Source organism: Scardinius erythrophthalmus (genome assembly GCF_964197995.2).
Source record: "Scardinius erythrophthalmus genome assembly, chromosome: 3".
NCBI classification, from domain to species: Eukaryota; Metazoa; Chordata; class Actinopteri; order Cypriniformes; family Leuciscidae; genus Scardinius; species Scardinius erythrophthalmus.
Genome location: NC_138223.1, coordinates 394465 through 411456, shown reverse-complemented (window position 1 = coordinate 411456; position 16992 = coordinate 394465). Strand labels below are relative to the sequence as shown.

The following is a 16992-nucleotide window of genomic DNA, read 5'->3' as shown; positions in this document are numbered from 1 at the left end:
TGTGTGTGTGTGTGTGTGTGTGTGTGTGTGTGTGTGTGTGTGTGTGTGAACATAAATATAAAAATAAAGGTTCTTTATTGGCATCAGTGGTTCCATGAAGAATCTTTAACATCCATGGAACCTTTATTTCCACAAAAGGTTCTTTAGATTATTAAAATGTTCTTTGCTCTGAGAAAAAAAAAAGTCTTTTAACCAATGATTTTCACTGAAAAGTGGTTTGGGGAACCAGAAATGATTCTTCTTTGGCGTCTCTGTGAAAAAAACCCTTTGGAAACATTCTTTTTAAAGAATGAAGCATAAACCACAAAGAAACTCATGATCACACACTGTCTTTCAGCTCACGGCTTTATTTGACCACATGGGAATGTGATTCTTCCCACAGATGACAAAATATATGACAGAAACAAAAGCGTACAGGATAAAGCACACAAAAATTATCTAATGTACAAAAACGTGTTATAGTTAAAATATATACTGCATTTCTGTGACAGCGGACATATTACTGTATAAATCTCTCTTTAAATATATCAGAACCTTTCTAATGTGTTTCTGTAGTTCATTTGCAGGTATAAACAGTGTTTTAGGAGTGTTTATGTACATTTACAGGAAAACCCGCATGATTAAAGGCACAGTCACGACACGGTCAATGAGAAATAATCCATTAGAGAGGAAAATCAAGAAGACATTTTTCTGAAACATGAACTGAAATGCAAAAAAAAGATAAACAGTGTTGAACAAATAATACAGTGCTTCAGTCTCTCTGATGCACACTTATAAAACTATGTTCACACATACACACACACACACACATTACAGGGACACACACACACTCACACACACACACACACACACACACACACACACACACACACACACACACACACACAGCTTCTCATTATGGTAACATTAATATTAATCTCTCTTTAAAGAGCTCATATGAAACTGCTTCAAAGTCAAGAAGAAACAGAAAAATAAAACAGCCATTTTTTATCACAAAGTGTTTTATATACGGCACTCTTCACGAAAAAGGCTACAGAAGTCATTAATAGGTGTTGAACCTACAGAAAAATATTTTTGTGTCTCAGTACGATTAAAACCCTGATGTGTGCGATAGCAATAACAAATAGAATGTACATTTCCTGAAGAAAATGTGAGTGGGTGCTTGCAGTGGTAAAACTCGCCACTCGGTTGCTAGGGTGTTGTACATGATTGCATACAAGCCAACAACCATGTCTGTACGATGTTGTGGAGCTGAAATATGGCTTCTATATGTTGCAATATGGTTGCTAGGTGGCTCTAAACGGTTGCTAGGGTGTGAATACACAGTTACCATGGTGATATTTACAGACTGTTTCCCAACCGAAACAAATGAGCCAACTCCCATCTCTATATGATGTTCTGATGTAGAGATATAGGTCTTGCTAAACGGTTGCTAGGGTACTCTGTTTTGGTACCTAGGCAGTGGCTTGGGGGCTACCAATGATGAATCTCCAAAGGCTGCCCCGAGTCAGTGTGAATGATATAAACCAACTCCCATGCCTCTGTGAAATTCAGAATGGAAGATATCCCTCTTTGGTGCTCGACAATGGTTGCTAGGGCGTGGCCAGAAAGTGTTGAGGTGATTCATTATTGGCTGTTTGCTGCCCCGAGTCAAATAAGACCTCCCTTGTGTTTCTATGACACTTCTATCCGGAGATATCCCTTTGATCTCTTTCAATGGAAGTCTATGGAACTTGTAGCTAAGGTGCTCCAAAAGGTTGCTAGGGCGTGGCTTGATAGCTTCACAATGATCCTAAGAGACAGATTGGTCATCTGAGTAAAATGAACCCGCTCCCTTGTCTCTATGACACTGTGATCCAGAGCTATGTTCAATACAAAATCCCTATGCAATTTACAATTTGCAATTTTTTTGTAGGAAAAACGCATGCTTTTAATGGGCCGTCTTACACCGTAGTAATTCAATGGGAAGCTTTGGGACGCTCCTGCCCCCCAGGGGTGCAACTTTTACCCCATTGTGAGGTATGTTCTTATAGAGCCTGCCAGCCTCTTCAAATGTGGCAAATCACACGTTTCTGCGAAATCCTCGCGCTGAGCTATGACTCGTCAAAGTTTGTCACAATGTTCTATGGGATTTTCTATGGGATCTATGGGATTTTTCGGCCGCGTTTTCGCCCCTGGGGCGAACAGCGTACTCCCGATCGCTTATAAAAGTCATAGCACATCATTCCCAAATAATCTGCACGATTTGACGCCTCATTCGTGGGTCTGTGACAAAAGCTGCGGGAGGAGTAGCGCGTCAAACTTTTGGCGGAATAAAAAGAATAGTAAGTATGAACAATAAAAATAGTGAGTGCCTTGCCTTTGGCAAACATCCACTAATTAAACACCACAATTATACAAACAAAGCTTTTGCTCAGACATTTAATGTGGTTCAAACTATCTGCTTAATCTTGAGTTCAATAATATTGAAAGATATTAAAACAAGCAGGATTTGTGTTTCTGATGCTTTAACTCCAGAGTTTGCTGTTTTCATGGAAAGTGCCGAAGTGTGGAAGTTTGTTTCTGACAAGGAGTAACAAATAAAAAAAGGTCATTCTGACTGTATATCTCACAATTCTGACTTTTTCTTACAATTGTGAGCTAAAAAGTTCAAATTGCGAAATACAAACTCACACTTTCCTCTTGTATTTTTTTTATTCCGTGGCAGAAACAAGTTTCCATAGCGTAGTCTACTAAAATAAAGCCTCAACATCAATGATCGCTTCATTCACGTCTGTGTTTGAGGATCAGTGTGTAATCATCATCAGTGGCTCATCATCACAACCGTACATTCATGACATCATCACTCACTCGACGAGCAAATGATGCTTCTTAATAATTAATCTTCACCCTGATGAGTCTCAGAAACACACTTTCTGATCTCCGGATCGCTGGCGTTTAGTCACACTCGCTCTCAGTGCGTTTGTTGTGCATATTTTTGTGTTCATGGCTTGTAAATGCTACTTGTTAACGAAGGGCCGGACGAGGTTATTACCAATCAATCACAGTGAATGACAAGAGATCCAGTTCTCTCAGCTGTCCTTAAATTTAAAAAATATTCTTGCATCACATGATTGTTAAGATCTGAGTGTGTGTGTTAGTGTCTGTGAGTGCATGTGTGTGTGAGAGTGTGTGTTTTGCTTCAGATGGTTTCCTGAAATCTGACAGCAGTGCGTTTGGCTTCAACGGCTCGTGTGAGAATCTACTGATAAACCTTGAGTTCAGCTGCTGGTCGAGTGTGTGTGTGTGTGTGTGTGTGTGTGTGTATGTGGGCATGTTTAGCTATACTTGTGAGGATAGTAAAACTTGAGACTTTTTGCTGGTCCTCACAAGGAAAATTGATAAATAAACATAATAAAATGTGTTTTTTGAAAATGTAAAAATGCAGAAAGTTTTGTGTGATGGGTAGGTTTAGGGGTAGGGTTAGTGTGTGTGTGTGTGATGGGGAGGTTTAGGGGTAGGGTTAGTGTGTGTGTGTTATGGGGAGGTTTAGGGGTAGGGTTAGTGTGTGTGTGTGTGTGTGTGTGTGTGTGTGTGTGTGTGTGTGTGTGTGTGTGTGTGTGTGTGTGTGTGTATGGGTAGGTTTAGGGGTAGGGTTAGTGTGTGTGTGTGTGTGTGTGTGTGTGTGTGTGATGGGTAGGTTTAGTGTTAGTGTAAGGGGACAGAATATACAGTTTGTCCAATATAAAAACCATAATATTACACATGAGTGAGTGGGTCTGTGTGTGTGTGTGTGTGTGATAGGTAGGTTTAGGGGTAGTGTTAGCGTAAGGGGACAGAAAATACAGTTTGTCCAGTATAAAAACCATAATATTACACATGAGTGAGTGGGTCTGTGTGTGTGTGTGTGTGTGTGATAGGTAGGTTTAGGGGTTGGGTTAGTGTAAGTGTGTGTGTGTGTGTGTGTGTGTGTGTGTGTGTGTGTGTGTGTGTGTGTGTGTGTTTGTGATTGTATGCTGCAGGTTCTGAGTGTTTGCTGGTTTGCGCTCAGTCTGATGAATGAGGTATTAAAGGCAGGGCAGCTTCGCTCGGGTCGGTGTCCTTCAGCTCCTCCTTCTGCTTCTCCAACAGTGCCACCAGCTGGCAGCTCTTGTCCTCTTTAAACTGCACGTAGTGTGTGTGTGTGTGTTTCAGCATGTTGGGCAGGTGAGGCACCAGATGAAGCTGCCCGCCGGTCGTCATGCCAGTCACACATGTGTAGAAGTCATGTGATGCCGGCGCGGGGGCGGAGCCTAGAATCATGGTGCAGTCCATGCCTGGGACCGACACGAGCTCGGGGAGGGCGTGGCCAGGGGCGGGAGGGGGCGTGGCTCCCTCGCAGTAGGAGGTGAGGGCACTGGTGCAGTACGGGCTCGGACTGGAACTCGTCTGAAGGGCCGGCGGTCCCTCAGGGCCGGTGACGGGCTCTTGTTCACAGTGAGACGGGAAGCTGTTGGGCGTCAGGGCCGGACCCGAGTCCACGCTCACCTGGTACCATGTCTCCATAGAGTACTGAGGAGACTTATATCCGTGAAAACTGGAGAAATGACGATTGATCTCATCGAGCTTCCCGTTCTGGAGGCAAATGGACAGAAAGAACAGAAGGTAAAGCAGATGCTTCTTTAATTGAAGTTACTCATGTGGTTCCTACTAAACAAACACACGAATGCTCAAACATTTCGGGTAAGATTATTGAGGATGCATTAAATAGAACACTAAAGACATTTATAATGTTACAAAAGATTCTGTTTGATCAGATCACTAGTGATGGCTGAATTAAACAGCACTAATAACTCAGTCAGTGGAGTGTAACAGGTTGTGTGGTGTGTGACGGGACAGCGAGACCTTCAGCAGAACCGGTTCAAGCCCTCGGATGCGCGGTTTGGGAATCGGCGGTAAGAGGAACGCTTTGATTCTGCAGGAAGAACACAAACAGAGAAAGACTTTAATGAGAAAGTGGAATGAAGAGTTTCTATTTCTTCTTCTTATGTGTTCCTTACATATTTTTTTTTTCTTATGTATTATTTATATGTTTCGATATGTATTGGTTCATGCACATGGTGTCCCTCAAAGCCAAGAGCAGAACCACAATTATGTTTATGAAAGATTGTTTCCACCACAGAATAAAAAATAAAAAAGGTAAATGTGACTTTTAATCTCAAAATTAATTTCTTGCAATTCTGAGTTTATCTAAAGTTCTGTCATGAAACTCAAGATGGTGCAGGCTGACCAGTCCTAAACTCAATCTGCTTGCAAACACATCATTCTCTACAGGGCACAGCTGATTGGTTCCTGCTGTATCAGTAGCCAATGAACTTGCTGCTCAACTTTCAAATATCCCCACTCATCTCCTTCAAGCCCTTTCTTCTGCAGTTGTTCCCGCACTTACTTATATCATCAACAGCTCTCTTCACACTGGTATCTTTCCCACAGTACAATGTTTAGACAGGCTCGGGTAACCCCACTGCTTAAGAAACCCAGTCTAAATCCAGCACATCTAGAAAATTACAGACCGGTATCCCCTCTTCCATTCATTGCTAAAACACTTGAACGAGTTGTGTTCAACCAATCTCTGCCTTTCTCAAACAGAACAATCTCCTGGAAAACAACCAGTCTGGTTTCAAAAGCGTTACTCAAATGAGACTGTCCTGCTCTCGGGTATTGAAGCACTGAGACTCAAGAACAGCTTCCAAATCCTCAGTTCTCATCCTGCTGGATCTGTCTGCTGCGTTTGACACAGTTAACCACCAGATCCTTCTGTCAACCCTCATGATGAAGGGCATCTCGGGAACAGAACTCCAATGGTTCAGGTCTTCCCTCTCAGCAGGTCCTTCAGAGTGTTGTGGAGGGGTGAGGTGTCTAAGACCCAACATCTAGCTACTGGAGTGCCTCAGGGTTCAGTGCTGGGACCGCTTCTCTTCTCCATCTACATGTCATCACAAGAATCTGTCATTCAGACACATGGTTTATCCCATAACTGTTATCATCTAGCTAGAATAATCAGTTACAATAATCAACCAACAATGAAATCAATGAAACAAATAAAATCTGTAGACAAATAAAAATTACTGCATGAAGTACATACACTTTGATTCTGAAGAAAAACTACTGTAAAAGCAACAAGAATACTGTAACTATTCATCATCTCTCCGTCTGGCTGGATCAGGCCATAAGATTTCATCCACATCACAGGCTATGTCTTCAATGGCATAAGTCCTTCCCTACCTCTTCCTCTACCTAGGCCTCTTCCTCTATCTCCTTCTTCTCCTCTTCCTCTATCTCCTTCTTCTCCTCTTCCTCTACCTGGGCCTCTTCCTCTATCTCCTTCTTCTCCTCTTCCTCTATCTCCTTCTTCTCCTCTTCCTCTACCTGGGCCTCTTCCTCTACCTCCTTCTTCTCTTCCTCTACCTAGGCCTCTTCCTCTACCTCCTTCTCCTCTTCCTCTACCTGGGCCTCTTCCTCTACCTCCTTCTCCTCTTCCTCTACCTAGGCCTCTTCCTCTACCTCCTTCTCCTCTTCCTCTATCTCCTTCTTCTCCTCTTCCTCTACCAAGGCCTCTTCCTCTACCTCCTTCTCCTCTTCCTCTATCTCCTTCTTCTCCTTTTCCTCTACCAAGGCCTCTTCCTCTACCTCCTTCTCCTCTTCCTCTACCTAGGCCTCTTCCTCTACCTCCTTCTCCTCTTCCTCTACCTAGGCCTCTTCCTCTACCTCCTTCTTCTCTTCCTCTACCTAGGCCTCTTCCTCTACCTCCTTCTTCTCTTCCTCTACCTAGGCCTCTTCCTCTACCTCCTTCTCCTCTTCCTCTACCTAGGCCTCTTCCTCTATCTCCTTCTCCTCTTCCTCTACCTCCTTCTCCTCTTCCTCTACCTCCTTCTCCTCTTCCTCTACCTAGGCCTCCTTCTCTATATCCTTCTTCTCCTCTTCCTCTACCTAGGCCTCTTCCTCTACCTCCTTCATCTCCTCTTTGAGCTCCCCCTCTCATTCTAACTCTTCTTCTTTTTCTTCTAGCTCCTTCCATCTTTGTTGAAGACAGGTGAACTCACCTGCTACCTTTTATAGCACACCTGAATACTGCGTTTTCAAATTAGCACATGTGTGCTTCCACACCTGGTGGTTGTGTTTATCCAATTCGTTCATTAGTGTTGTCATTGGCAATCCGGGGCTTTGTGTTGAGTTTTACAAATCACTGTGTGTAATGTTTTGCAAAAAGGGTGAAGCAGACATTGTGTGTAATGTTGTGCAAATCTGTGGAGGTGTTTTGCTCCTTGGAGTAGAATTTTGCAAATTGTGTGGAAATTTTTATTTTAGTGTGTAAACAATCGTAAAAAACTGTATTTGTCTACAGATTTCATTTGTTTCATTGATTTCATTGTTGGTTGATTACTGTAACTGATTATGGTAAGAAATACTGTGTAAGTATTGAAATAAATACTTGAAATATTCAGTCTGCAGCATCAGTGTTGTGCAGTGCTTTGTATAGTTTATAGCCTATTTGTGTACATTCTCCCTATATCTCAAACTAATCATGAAGAATGTTAGCCTACCTAATTTTTATCCAAAGAGTCAATATTGAATCAAGATTGAAATCAAATCCCAAGAATTGAAATCGTGAAAATTGTGTAAAATTCTGTTTAGTTACCAAATGTTTTGACAATCACAATTACACCTATTGTAATGCAAGTTGTTTTTTTAATGCAAGTTGTTCCTTATTCCACCACCACCACCACCACCACCACCACCACCAATCCATCCATTTCTCCTGAGCAATTAAAGGACAAGTTCGTTATTTTACACTTAAAGCCCTGTTTACAGATCATTTCTGATGAAATAGAACGGTTAAGATTAAAATTTGGACACATGCTGCTGTCACGAGAATTTTAGGTTTATTTCGCTTTCCCCAAAACCTCTACAATGGGTGTATAGGTGCACTGGAACAATCCTTCATAAAACGCATTAAACTTTCGTTTACAAAGACCTGAAACTCACCGAGTGGTCAGGGGTGTTCACTGATATGCTCACACAAAAATCGCTGCAAAAGATGCTTTGCTTTCCAACAGGTTTTATCATAGTTTTTGTCCAACTCCATTGACTTGTATTGAATGTGCTGTGTGAGGTACGGTATTACTCCGCCGCTTCTTCTTCTGCTTCTTCTGTGTATTCAGTGAAATGCCAGTGGTTTGCTTGTAATTGGCAAAGGTGCATTATCGCCACCAACTGGGCTGGAGTGTCTATTATTCAAGCTCTCAGCGGAGGAATGTACGGGTGTGAGACGTTTGGAAAAATAGATCCACAGTTTTACAACGAATGGTAAAAAACCTGTTGGAAAGCATCTTTTGCAGCGATTTTTGTGTGAGCATATCAGTGAACACCCCTAACCACTCGGTGAGTTTCACGTCTTTGTAAACAAAAGTTTAATGCGTTTTATGAAGTATTGTTCCAGTGCACCTATACACCCATTGTAGAGGTTTTGGGGAAAGCGAAAGAAACCTAAAATTCTCGGGACAGCAGCATGTGTCCAAATTTTAATCTTAACCGTTCTATTTCATCAGAAATGATCTGTAAACAGGGCTTTAAGTGTAAAATACCGAACTTACCCTTTAAAATATTGTGATAATACCGTATACCGTGATAAAAGCTCAATCAAATAATCGCAGCATGAAAATTTGATACCGGCCTAGTGTGTACATAAATACATATAAAAACTGTTCTGTGCTAGACTAACTGGGACTCATCACGGCACTTGCATATTGCTGCATTATTGTTTGCTTGACTGCTTCTATTGTTCTCTTTACTTGTAAGACACTTTGGATAAAAGCATCTGCTAAGTGATTAAATGTAAATGTAATGTAAATAATTGTAGCAACACACTTTCAGAAACTCTCCACTTTCCCCAGTTCCACCTGTGTAGATACGGGTAATTCATGTGTTATATTGTACAGCAGCGTGTCGTGTGTGTATTGGCAGCGTAGCAGATCTATTCCACCAAGACCAAACATATCAACATTATCATATTCATTACCATCCCAAACACTGCGAGAGTTGTTATGACAGCCATACAAATGACGAGAAATAAAGTCAGAATTGTAAGATAGTAACTACCTTTTTTATTTTTCCATATAAAGAGGTCACTGACCTCTTTCCTCGTGGAATAAACCCAAAACAGACGATGAGGAAGGCCATGATGCCGAGGCTGGTCAGCAGAATGAAGATCAACAAGCGATCTGACACACACACACACACACACACACACACACACACACACACACACACACAGACAGATGTTTAGAGCATGAGCTCAACCTTCAGACATGACAGACGGGTGAATGCCTGTGTGTGTGTGTTTGTGTGTGTGTACCGGACAGAGTTTTGCCGATGACGCTGAAGTTGATGGACTCGCTCCATGCGCTCCAGTGTTTGCTGTTTGCGGAGCGGCACCGGACCATGAACTCGTACGTTCCCACCGGCAGACCCAACAAGTCAACATGAGGCTCCCGCAAACGCTCCTTCACCTGTGGACACACACCACACATCCTAAAGTAACCTTACTCAAAGAGGCCTTTTTCTCATGAACATTATTGTGGAACCCTTTACAATATGGCTGCACTAATATGCATTAATTTACGCTTAAATTATGTACATATAATTATGAGTTAATGTATGATTCATTAAGAACTAAGAATTTACTAAATAATCTGGCCTCTAAAATTGCTCTAAAATCAAAGCCATATGTCTAGCCAAGCCGCTAAAAGGATTTAAAGTACCGAATCCATGGTAACACAATGTCCAATTTCAAAACTACTTTCAGAGGATGAATTTTGAGTGTTTAAGATTTTGATTGATGCCTAATTGATGAGGATTATGATGATTTATGTGCATAATGGTGCTCCTGTATTGTACAGTGTTCCCAGTTGTTGGCCTAAAAGCGAAGGCCGTACCTTCCATATGTCGGGCTGAGCGAGGTTTCTGTAGTGCAGCTCGTAGACCAGCGTAATCCATCCCTCACGCACCAGAGATGCGATCGGGAACATCCAGGACAGCATGATGGAGCGGCAGGATTCACAGTGACTCTCGTTCAGAATGATGTAGGACAGGTTAAAGGGCGGGTCGGTCTGCACTGCAGACGCAAACACACCAGATCATGATTAATGAGAAACCTGTTTTCCTATCTACCTCTTTATTAACGTGAAGCTGCTTTGAAACAACTGTAACTCTGCAGTTAGGCTGCAAATCAGCCTTTAAAAATAAAGGTTTCACAGCGATGCCATTGAAGAACCATTTTTGGTTTCCCAAAGATCCTTTCAGTTAGCAGTTCTTAACTCTTTCCCTGCCATTGACCGAATTTTCCAGCGATCCGTGTTTTCACTGTTATACAGTAGGGGGCGCTATTACACATCTCCTGAAAGAGTACAGAATCTCCAGATTAAAACACAGGAGAAGAAGAAGCAGAAGCATTGCTGACGCACATGTAAATTATAACGCGACCATCAAACTTTAAACAGCATCAAAACTACCGAACGTTACTGGACGAAATGCTGAACCCATTAGGAGGATCTACTCCATCTGTGTTTATGATCATCGTTCTGAATCCCATCCGGACACCATTTTCTCAACTTTTTGATGAAACTTACCCACATTCAAGTGTTGATCAAATATAATGAATGAAGCTGGAATAAAAGCTTCTGTCTTTTGATATATTGCATGTTCAGATATTTCTACGGCAAAATATTCTGGTTTTGTGAACATGATCAAAGATGCTGGTGGGGAAAGAGTTAATAAAAAAAACCAGTGTGTAGTCTTAGTGTGAAGAACATTATAATAATCTTAAGAACCTTTAGTGCAATGGAAAGATTTGATGGATGTTATTAAAGGTTAAGTGGGTAAATGCCAATAAAGAGACGTTATTTGCAGGATAAACGCACACTGGAGATCTGAGAGGAATGTAATGCGCGTGAGGACGTGATGTTTCCCACCTATATCGGCCACGTCCAGGCAGTGTCTCTGCGAGGTCCGATTGCCCGAGCCCGTGTGAGCTGTCACTGTCATGCAGTACATCTGCCAGACCGTCGTGTGTTTGGTGTCGAAGAAGCAGCTGTTGTTGCCGCCGCTGGTGTAGTCGGGACAGTCCTGCGGAGCGCCATCACTGCGGAGATCACATGACCACATCACTACACATGACTCACCATGACGCTCTATATGAACCATCATCTGACGGGATCTCACCCTATGGTGTACTGAAGCGTGTAGGAGATGTTGTCCGGCCCCTCGATGGGACGCCACCAGCAGGTGAAGTCCTCCATGTTGGGCGATCGGCAGCTGTGAATGAACGGCCTGGTGCCATCTGAAACACACACACACACACACACACACACACACGCGACTGATGATCTCAGTTATGAAGTACAGGAAGCACTTTCAGAATGAACACTGAAGCTGTCTTACACTTAAGGCCCGTTTACACCAATAACGATTTCTACATCAGCGTGATATATAGCGCACAATATCATTTGTTTATTATTAGCGATTATTATGTATGCACTATATTGACAAACGTATTGGGACACCTCCAAACCATTGAATTCAGGTGTTCCAATCACTTCCATGGCCACAGTTGTATAAAATCAAGACGCTTCTACACACATCTGTGAAAGAATGGGAGTTCTTTCAAAGGGTTGCCAACTCCATATTAAACCCTACAGATCAGGAATGGGATTATCATGTGCATGTAAAGCCAGGCGTCCCAAAACTCTTGGCAATATAGTGTATATATATATGGTTATGCAATCATTTAAGATATTTCTACTCATATTGGACCCCGCTGAAGCTGATAGTGGGCAGAGACACAGCCGAATGTGAGTTTGATTGACAGCCACATGCCTGAACATGAACAGATTTGCTCATCTCTCTCTCTTCATCTGATTCTCACACAAGCGCGTGTTCATCATCTGATACTAACTCAGTTATTATACAGCTTCAAGCTAAACACAACAACACAACACACTCCATTAAGCAGTTTTCAAAGGCATTTCCGTCTGTTTGAGATTATGACTTGTGGGCTAATGCTAGCAGCTATGCTAATCTGATTTAGCCGCTATGCATTCCTACAAAACCCGAACACAAAGAGCGTGTTGTGAGCGAGTCATAAAGCAGTTAAAACCGGCTTAAAGGTTCAGCAAAGTTTATAAAGTTCATACAGAATCATTTGAGAAGCTGTTACAGTGGACAGTCTACATTACACTATTAAAGCAGTTCATACAGAAACATGAAATTAATACAATATTTATGCATAATGCATAAACAGCAACTAAGAATATATATTTGTCAGGTTTAGCTCACCTGCAGGTACAAAATATGGTTCAGTAAATACAAACAGAAACTGAGGCACAGTTTTACGAAGCAGAAACTCAAGCTCAAGTTGTGAAGCCCTCATGACACAGATATTACACACACACACACACACACACACACTTCAGTGTTCTGGCCTTCCCTCCGTCTCCATGGCAATCCGTCTTCACCTCAGACGACCTCGCGACCTTTCACTCGCATTATGAATCAGTCTGTGATTCCATCATATATCATCAAAATATTAATTCGTGTGTGCGAACAACATCTTGAGCTGTTCATTACATACAGTTACAGTCATCAGTGTCGCCGTGGACAACAGTGGTCAGGTCGCCGTGGGCAACAGTGGTCAGCCAATCAGGAGGAGGGAGAATTGACCGTGTCCCACACTTCAGGTCTAAACCAGTAATCTTCAACTGGGCATGAAAGGGAAGTTGTGCTGGTCTTTTCTCCTCTATTGTGTCGTATATCGAGTGAAACGCTTCTGGAACAGGAACAAATGTGGGCGGGGCTTGATTGTGTCTGTGGGGAATTGATTGGATGGTTGTGGTTTGCTATTGGCTGATCTCATGTGAGTGACAGGTTATAGCCCCGCTCTCGTCATCAGAGAAGAGAAGAGATGCTGCAAAAGGAAGATATTCTGATTCAAGATTACCATAAAATAAGATTTGTCTTTTGCGATTTATTTTTTCTGATTGTGATGTTTTGTGAGTTTTTCTGATGTTCAGCGTCACGGGGTCTGTGCAGGTTTTCATGCATTCATTCATTCGCTTTCATTCAGCAGCTGACAATATTCAAGGACATATTCAACACAAACGCTGCATGTGCAATGTTGAGGACCTGACGTCACGCGTGAAAGATGAACCCGAGCGGATCGAGTCTCTGAGAAATATGATCTCAACTTATTGTTCTGCTACCAGCAATCTCTTTCAAACTTTACAAAGAGCCACAAACAAATTAAATACAGGTTTGTGTAGATTTACAAAAACATGAACACTTTACAATAAAGTCCCATTAGTTTATGCATTAACTATCAATGAGCAATACATTTGTTTCAGCATTTATTAATCTTTGTTAATGTTAGTTAATAAAAATACAGCTGTCCGTGTATTTCAGTGACGTGAACCAGTGTAACCAGTGCAATCTGAACCCAACTGTAATGAGTTTAGAGCAACGTTTGTGCATTTGTTCATCAGAAACCCGTCAGAGATTCCTGGAATAATCCGGGTGTGTCTTGAGGAACGAGATCCGGGAAACACATGATCCTCCGGAGCAGAGGAAGCGCATGTCAACATCTGAGGATTTCTTGATGGCAAAAACTCAGAGCAAATAAAAACCAAACAAAACAACAGTTGATATTCTACGAGATGTCTTACATGAACTATTCTAAAACCTTTTCTGCTCAAATCTCAGTGAACAAGTGCGCTCACTACATGAAGAATCTACAGTCCGACAACATGTTGAATATAAAGTGTGTGTTGAAGAACATTCACAGAGTTAGTTTGGGTCTTTAAGCAGAAACCATCACATGATCCTTCACTCTTACACTCAATCCCAAACTGGAAAAACTTGCTTCTCCTCGGGCCGTCACACACACACACACATGAACGAACACACCCTGGCTCGCACACACACACACACACACACACACACACACACACACACACACGAACACACCCTGGCCAATGGTGTAACTTTGTTTTAAAAAGTGGGTGGGACGGGGGGGCGTTGCTAACACAATGCTAAATCATAAATCAGATGTATGTACAATAGCATTACGATGTCCAGCAATCGATTTAAATAGTACATTGGGTTTAATTTGTTTAATGAGGTCTAATATATGTGAACTATCTGAATAAATATTATCTCAAAAGATTGATAATATTAGAGAGAAAATGATAACTATGCAACCGTCTACTACAGACGGTCAGTGTATTGTAGATCCCTAAGGAAAAATTCTGTGTCTGAATCAAATGATGTTTTATTAACAAAGTTCGGGAGGAGCACGATCAAATAATCAAGCAATCAATCAATCAACTCATCAAACAATTACCATGTCTACCCTATCAGCATGAGAGGAAGCATATATATTCACTCTGTCAACTCACCTAACTTCCTTGACAGTTTTCAGCATTTGGCCTCGCCCTACCTTCCTATCATTCCCGAAATGAGCTCTCCCGTCCAATGAAGAATCTTTCGTCCTTCAGGAATCTTTGCCGCAAATCTCTGGTGTTATCACGCGGGCGTCAGGCCAAACAAACGCCGGGTCCTCACTACCACGGGCGAAACATCCGCGATCTCCTTCCGCGCATTGCTCTAAACCGGACCATTCAATAATTCCTGCAATAGAGAAATGGACTATAAGGCCCGCCGAGCACCACGCTCGCGTCTCGGGCAATGCCGCCCTCTTCACACGAACAAATGGGTCTTTCTCCAAGACCAGGCCGCCGCAGCAGGCCCTCAGTAAGCCGCGATTCAGATTCAGTCCCGGCCGGCCAGCTCACACTCTAGACCCGCTGGCTCTACTCCGTGAGTGCTCAGCTCAAAACCTTCTCATTTTTGTCCCTGGTTAAATTTCGCATCGCTTCAGTCGAGTCTCAAGCACAGTTATGCCATCTGGATATTAATTTTGATCGGGGGAATTCACGTTTTAAACGGTTTCTGTTCAAATTATTTGACGTCATTAACGCGCTGCTTCCTTGTGGCTTAAACTCTCACGTACAAACAGTAGCTCGCACATTGGATTGCACGCACACAGAATCATTAAGAACCTATCGTTAACGTTGTTTTGCAATTTATCTACAAAATCGCTTCGAAACTTCGTTATAGCAAAAAAAAAAAAGTTTCAGAACGAACAAAATCGGCAGGTAATGTGACCCATAGAATTGAAGAGAAAATTTTAGAATAAATACACACAAGCAGTGTGTTTCCACGGCAAAGTTTGAAGTCCTTAGTGATTTTAAAACACAATTGGATAAATTCAAGGCGCAAAATTCTATGAAGCTTTGTCTTTTACCATAAGTGAGTCTATTTTGAACTTGGCTAAATAAATGAACCAGCAACAGATAAAGGAACAAACGATCATCTAAATCAGATTGTACTTTGCTGTTTGATGATCAAACAACTACAGTATCAAATCGATGCGTTATCAAATCAGGTTATAAACCATTTAGGCTTCTAATGTATTCATTCAAAATAAATAAAATTAAAATAATTTAGCAATCGATCTCTCAGCCCCACACGGTTCTGGTGAGCTTTGGATTCCAGTCACCCAGGATAAACCATGGGTCTAGCCACATCCATTGAATTCTGGGCATTAACTTGGATACAATTAATTTCCAGGCTGCACTGCACTGCACTGCAAAGGATATTTCTGGTTTCATCCACCTTCTCAGACATTTTAAGCTGTCCTAAACGCGAACTACTATCTTCGCTCGGCCACTTAAACTTCAGATGTGCATAATCCTGCAAGGCTGCTCTCTAAACTCTAAACCTACAAGCTCAACATATCCACCTTTCCCCACCGTTCCCGTAGGATCCCATTTGCTTCTCACATTGCCACAGCAGTGTCATCTCCTCCGCTCCCACAGCAGCTCCGTCTCTGCCGTTCCTCTGGTTAAACTTCTTCACTGTCACAGCAGTCCATTCTGCTCCCACTGGAGTCCAGTTTCCCTGGCTAACATTGACTTCACTGCCGCAGCAGTGATGTCTCCTCACGCTCCTGCAGGAGCTCAGTTTCTCTAGCTAATGTTCTCCACTGCCGCAGCAGTGATGTGACCATTGGCTCCCGCAGGAGCTTAGTTTCTGTCTAACCTTCCTTAAATAATTGAATGGCCTGTCCTTTTCTATAAAAAATCAGATTTCTCTCCCTGTGGATATCCAACTGTACACTGACGCAGCTCCCTCTATCGGTTTCGGGGGATTCTACCAAGGCCGTTGGTTCAAGTTTACATGGCCCGCCCAGCTGTTAGACTCACCGCAGTCATTAAAATCCTCAGCGCTGTTCGAGTTGTATCCTTTAGTGGAAGCAGCTTTCCTGTGGGGTAAAGAATGGTCCTCTAACAGCATCATAGTACACTGCAACAACGAAGCATCCGTGCATTGCATCAACAAGGCCGCTCAAATTTCCCCTGCAGTAATGCCTCTCCTAAGATGCCTCATTTGGATTGCAGCCTGCGATCAGTTCTTCATAACTGCAAAACATGTTCCCGGATCACGTTTTGCTTTCCAGAAATTCAGGTTGCTGGCACCAGACACGGACCCATTCCCAACCTCAGTACCTCACTTCAGAGCTGATATCCACATTAACCACCCATTGAAACCACTTCTTGACGCCTATCTTAATTCAATTTTTCAAGCCGTTTCACCCAGCACCCTACAATCCTACTTAACCGCATGGAAGCTTTATAAGTCTTTCCACTTCCCATACAACCTACCTTTTCCCAATTTCTCTGCTCGCCATCACTTCATTCATATCCTATCTCAACAGCATCAAGAACTGCAATGCTCTTCTAGCTGGACCTCCATCATGTGCAACTAAACATCTACAAAGGATTCAGAACGCTGCAGCTCGTCTTGTCTTCAACGAGCCCAAAGGGCCCACGTCACTCTGTTCATCTCTCTGCACTGGCTACC

The 16992-nt window shown here is 42.5% G+C and overlaps 1 protein-coding gene across 1 annotated transcript in view; it reads right to left on the bottom strand.

Moving 5' to 3' along the window:
* Positions 1–324: 324 nt before the first annotated feature.
* crfa4 (cytokine receptor family, class I receptor 4) overlaps positions 325–16992 on the bottom strand; it is a 65187-nt gene continuing 48519 nt past the window's right edge. The window contains exons 4-10 of the mRNA XM_081360627.1: positions 11239–11356; positions 10989–11158; positions 9954–10132; positions 9374–9527; positions 9152–9239; positions 4864–4933; positions 325–4593 (exon numbers count right to left, since the gene is read on the bottom strand). Coding sequence (XP_081216753.1) covers positions 4027–4593; positions 4864–4933; positions 9152–9239; positions 9374–9527; positions 9954–10132; positions 10989–11158; positions 11239–11356 — 1346 coding nt within the window. The 3' untranslated portion in view covers positions 325–4026. The remainder of the gene's footprint in view (positions 4594–4863; positions 4934–9151; positions 9240–9373; positions 9528–9953; positions 10133–10988; positions 11159–11238; positions 11357–16992) is intronic.